We start from the raw sequence: 5,241 nt of genomic DNA, 5'->3' as shown, positions 1-5,241 counted from the left end.
TCTAAGTGTCAGGTTTAATTGATTTTGCTGTGTCTCTTTGGTAAATAGCCGAGATGCATTAAGCACTTCAGGAGCTCTGGGCAAGGGGAGGGGTCCCTGGGCTCGGGACAAGAGAATAATTTACAGCCAAATTAGAGGCATCAAGCATATGCTTTGCACAGAAGGGCTAATATGGCTCGGAGACCAGCCCCCCATGGCTGTCAGGCACCTGTTAGGGCAATATCGTCTCCCACCAATGTGTCCCCAAGAATGTCGGCATGAGGGTCATGTGCAATGTCACATCCAGGCTGGTCACCCCCACTTTGTTCAGTGACCAGCAGCCACGGGGCCTTTCTGCCAGGGCCTATGAATAAACGTCTCTTCTCTCCTGCAGGAATGCAGTGGAGGAAGGCAAGGGGATTTTTTATAACATCAAAAACTTTGTCCGCTTTCAGCTGAGCACGTAAGTAGAGGCCAGCGTGTCTCAGCGGAGCTAAGCGCTGCGTCTGTGGTCTGGCCAGCGCCCTTGACAGGCCGTATCTGCACTTGTGCCCTCAGGAGCATCTCAGCCTTGAGCCTCATCACTCTGTCCACCATGCTCAACCTGCCCAGCCCCCTCAATGCCATGCAGATCCTGTGGATCAACATCATCATGGACGGGCCACCAGCACAGAGGTGAGGCCGGCGGCTGGTAGCCCTGCATCTCCTTCCCACCTGCGGGGCTTCTGCCAGGGCCCACTGGCTGCACCCCTACTCAGTGCAGGGGGGTAGAGCTACAGAGACGAACCAACAGCATCCCTATAAGGAGTTTGCAGAAAACCAAAGTGTGCTGCCCTGGGGGGAACACAGGGAGTGGAAGGCAGAGGAAGCAGCAGCGGGGCAGGCAGAACCTCGAGGATGGACCTTCTGCCCCCTCTGCCTGGATTACTCGCCCTGGGCCACGTGCATGGCTCGTTTCCACACTTCATTAGGTCACTGCCTCCAAGAAGTCCTCCCAGATTACTTTAGTAGTCTCCTCCCACTCATCTCCTCAACCTGCTGTATTTTTTCCTAGAGGGGAACGTATGTATATATTTCCTCATCTGATTATAATCTATCTTCCTTTTAAAATGTCAGCTTCATGGAGGCAGGGTTTTGTTTTGTTTCCTGCTTTATTCCTAGCTTCTAGAACAGTGCTTGGCACACAGTAGGTGCTTAGGAAATTTTTGTCTATGTGAATGAATGAGGAGGGAATAGTGATGCAGGGGTAAGAATGGGCTTTGGAGTTGGGGAGACCTGCAGGACCAAGCATGCTTACCTGTGTTTGAGCAAATAGTAGGTGTTGTTTCAAATATAGCTTATTTATTGCTGCTATTATATTAATCATCACTAATACCAGCTACTTAGGGAAAGAGTCCTAGTCCGTTCCCGCAAAGCCGAGTGTGAGGGTTCCCTCTTCTACAAGCTCTTCCTGGGACAGGGGCCGTGAGGGATGCGGGGCCTCAGCCCAGGCTGCTCCCGCCACCCCTCCACTGCTGGTCTAGCCTTGACCCTGCTGTTTCAAAGTTGGCTGAATATGGGTCTCCCTCAGTCAGTGGGGGGCTGTGCAGAGGGCAGACCCTGGAGCCTGTTTCTCCCCACCAGCTGGAATGAGGCCAGGCATGACCTAGGGGTCGGGGGATCCCCACGTGGTGATGGAAATTGCCTGAGTTAAGGAACTGAGCATGGGTCAAAGACCATGGTGTCTTAGAAGGCACAAGCCCATTATGGTTGGCCTTGTTGGATGGTCTTCCTTCACTATCTTGGGGAGAAGGGGGGTATGGCTGCCCACAAGGTCCAGGCTATGGGGAAGCCAAGGGGCTGGGAGGCTGGACAGCAGGCTTCACGATGGTGTCTTAGAAGGCGCAAGCCCATTATGGTTGGCCTTGTTGGATGGTCTTCCTTCACTATCCTGGGGAGAAGGGGGGTATGGCTGCCCGCAAGGTCCAGGCTATGGAGAAGCCAAGGGGCCGGGAGGCTGGACAGCAGGCTTCACACTGGAGCTCCTGCCAGGCGGGCGTTCCAGCAAGGATGGGAAAGCCCCGGCTCCCGTGGGACGACTTGGAGCGTTTAGCAGATGCCTGTCCTGGCTGTGCCTTCGATGCTGACTGGAGGGCTGGCCTGGGAGGCTTGAGTGCATCTCTGTTTCAAGTGTCCTTTTTTATTTACAGTTTATTTCAAAGTGTCTTGTCTCCTGTTCTGAGCAGCTTGGGGGTAGAGCCAGTTGACAAAGACGTCCTCAGGCAGCCACCACGGAGCATCAAGGACACGATCCTCAGCAGAACCCTCATCCTGAAAGTCCTCATGTCCGCGGCCATCATCATCAGTGGGACCCTGTTCATCTTCTGGAAGGAGGTATGTGAAGTGCTTTGCTGGCTTGTTCAGCGAACATGCACTGAGCACCTGTGGGTGCAGACGCTGGGGACTGGACCATGGGGCTCATGACAAACACAGACAGGACTTGGTGCCCTCAGAGGGACTGAGGAGCATGAGGCAGAGTGCGGAGGACTAGGGGGTGACTTAGCGAGGCAGGAGATGGTAGCATGAACACCTCGAGAGGAAGAGAATTCAGACTTCCTTCTACATGGGACAGGACCCCCCCACACACACTGCTTTTATTGTCTCCAGGAAACAATTTGAAATCTACTAAATCACACTCCCATCTTTTATCTGGAGATGATTGTTTGCGGGTCACTTCTCATGGCCTGCAGGTTCAGGGAGCCTCTGTGCTGAGATACACAGTGATCTAGATAGGAAATTAAACAGGTGATCTATCCAGAATTTTAAGCCTCATCATTCCAGCAGCTGAGCCCCCTGGTAGAGAGGCCCCTCCCAGAGCCGGGTCCTTGCTGGTGGCAGATGAGCGTGTGCTCGGGAGCCTCGCTTCTGGTGTGCTCCTATCCGACCTCCAGACTGCAGGAGGCTGCCTGCTCGACCTCTGTCGGTGGGCCTGCAGAGGCCCGTGTTGTGGAACTCCTGCCCGTCCAACCCTCGCGCCTGCACCTTTGTGTTCTAGATGCCTGAAGACAAGGCGAGCAGTCCACGCAGCACCACGATGACCTTTACATGCTTTGTACTCTTTGATCTCTTCAATGCTTTGACCTGCCGCTCTCAGGTGAGGCCAGGCTGACCCCTGGGCCACCTCTCAGGCTCCCTGTAGAACCACAGGGTGTTCACAGAAACACTCAGTCACTGCCTGTGTCGCTTAGGGACTCTGGCTCCATGCAGGCAGTTATGGGCACTGCTGCCTTTACCTGAGCAGTGGGTGTCTACAAGCCAACGTGTAACCTTCTCCTCCCCGCAGACCAAGTTGATATTTGAGATCGGCTTTCTCAGTAACCGCATGTTCCTTTATTCGATCCTTGGGTCGATTCTGGGGCAGCTGGCCGTCATTTACATCCCGCCCCTGCAGAAGGTCTTCATGACGGAGAACCTGGGCGCACTTGGTGAGTGGAGGGGATGGGAGCAAGAGGTCACCCAAGACCAGGGCCATCGAAGGCTGCCCTGGCCGCCCGGGCCGCGAGCTGCAGAGCTTTCCGCGGTGCTGAATCCCAACACCTTCCATCCTCAGAGGAGTAGGCTCCTGTGTGAGCATCTGCTCTGCGTTGGTGCAGGCAGGAGAGCGATGTGAACACAGAGAACACAAAAGCACCCCAGGAGGGGCCTGAGTGGAAGGGGAATTGGCCTCACAAGCCTTGGGGCTCAGAACACAAAGCAGGGAGGAGAAGCAGCCTGTGGGGCCCCAGGGTTATGGCGGGCTGGGCTTGGGCCATGATGTGCCCCCGCTGGGAAGCATGGACTAGACCTTGGTGCCAGTGTGACTCAGACGCCTTCTTACCTGAAGACAGGGAGACAAGCCATCTTGTAATTCTCTCTGGGCTCTCTGAAGGCTCCAAGTGCCCACACCCTGGCATGGACTTCCCTGCGTCCTTGCCCAGGCTGGCACAGCAGCAGAGATGGAAGGTGGGTTGTACAGAGGAGGTCACCGGCAGAGCAGCCGTGACCACAGCAGCTTCCAGGGAGGGAGCAGGGCCCCCCTGTCTCATGCTCCTCTGTCCCTCCTGGGAGGGAGGCTGGTAGGCGGCCCCCCGAGACAGCACACGGGGTGGGCTGTGGTGCCAGCCTGGCTCATGAGGGTCACACGATGGTCAGTAAGGTCTGTGGCCATGCAGATAAGTACACTTAAAACCCTCAGGCAAGACGGGACAGTGGGCTCTTCCCTGTAACCTAATAAGCAGTGTCCACATGGGTCGCTGGTGAATGTCCTGTACGAGGAGACAAAAGAAAATGAACCCTCCAAAGTAAATTTCTTTTGACAGATGTTTCCAACCGCTGGAAGCAAGTTGGCTGACCCAGTCTCAAGTGCACGGGCAGCCTGTGGGTGACAGATCATCCCTGCGTGGCACAGCGTGTGCTGACTCTTTTCTCTTCTCACCTATTGGCAGATTTGCTGTTTTTAACTGGATTGGCCTCATCCGTGTTCATTTTGTCAGAGTTCCTCAAACTATGTGAAAAATACTGCTCCAGAGCCAAGGAGGTCCAGACGCACCACGATGATGTATAGTGGACCCAGCCGTGTCCATTCCCTAAGAAATCTATATTCTTATGTGACTGTGGCCTTCCCCTTGCTGTGGGGTACACTCTTCAGAGGGAGATTTTTAGAACACTGTGGCATGAGGTCACCCACGTGATGCTTCCTCTTGGGAAGCCTGCAGAAACCTCGTGGCTGCGCTCTGGAGGCCCAGCCCAGGTCCATTCGCCCCTCTCCCGCGCTGGGCTCCGGGACATGCAGGGAGGAGCCGGTACAGAAACGTCACGCTATTTATTAAATCACAATGATTTTTATTAACCACGCCTATTACGTGTTTATGCCATAGCTCGAGGTGATGTGGCCCACCCGTGATGGAGGTAGCAGGGTCGCTTCTCTGCCTCCGTTATTCCCCTTGAGACCCTATTTCCTCATCACAAAATGAGGGCTTTGGGTATTTTTGTAAAGTGCTGTGCAAGGGCCTAATGATTAGTGTTTTTCCTGCAAGTGGTCAGGCTGGAAACCTTATGCCATTTTGGACACATGGTGAGAAGCAACCACACACCAAACGACCTAATGAAGGCTTTGGCTTCTGGAGAAAACCAACAGTGAGTGGCCTTTGCCCCCACAGCCAGGAACAGCAATCCTGCCTGCCTGCCCACCAGGCCATAGAGGGTGGGCTTTATTTCCCACTGCCCCTGAGACTGTTCTCAAAA

At 54.6% G+C, this 5,241-nt stretch overlaps 1 protein-coding gene across 1 annotated transcript in view; it reads left to right on the top strand.

The window, feature by feature from the left end:
• ATP2C2 (ATPase, Ca++ transporting, type 2C, member 2) overlaps window positions 1–4,846 on the top strand; it is a 58,625-nt gene extending 53,779 nt beyond the window's left edge. The window contains 6 exon segments of the mRNA XM_008577450.1: window positions 374–442; window positions 538–654; window positions 2,205–2,352; window positions 3,014–3,112; window positions 3,302–3,443; window positions 4,443–4,846. Coding sequence (XP_008575672.1) covers window positions 374–442; window positions 538–654; window positions 2,205–2,352; window positions 3,014–3,112; window positions 3,302–3,443; window positions 4,443–4,561 — 694 coding nt within the window. The 3' untranslated portion in view covers window positions 4,562–4,846.
• Window positions 4,847–5,241: the final 395 nt, after the last annotated feature.

The sequence above is a fragment of the Galeopterus variegatus genome, unplaced genomic scaffold, assembly GCF_000696425.1.
Source record: "Galeopterus variegatus unplaced genomic scaffold, G_variegatus-3.0.2 Scaffold1513, whole genome shotgun sequence".
Taxonomy (NCBI): domain Eukaryota; kingdom Metazoa; phylum Chordata; class Mammalia; order Dermoptera; family Cynocephalidae; genus Galeopterus; species Galeopterus variegatus.
The sequence above is the reverse complement of the archived record's forward strand: the minus strand, read 5'-3'. Positions and strand labels throughout refer to the sequence as shown.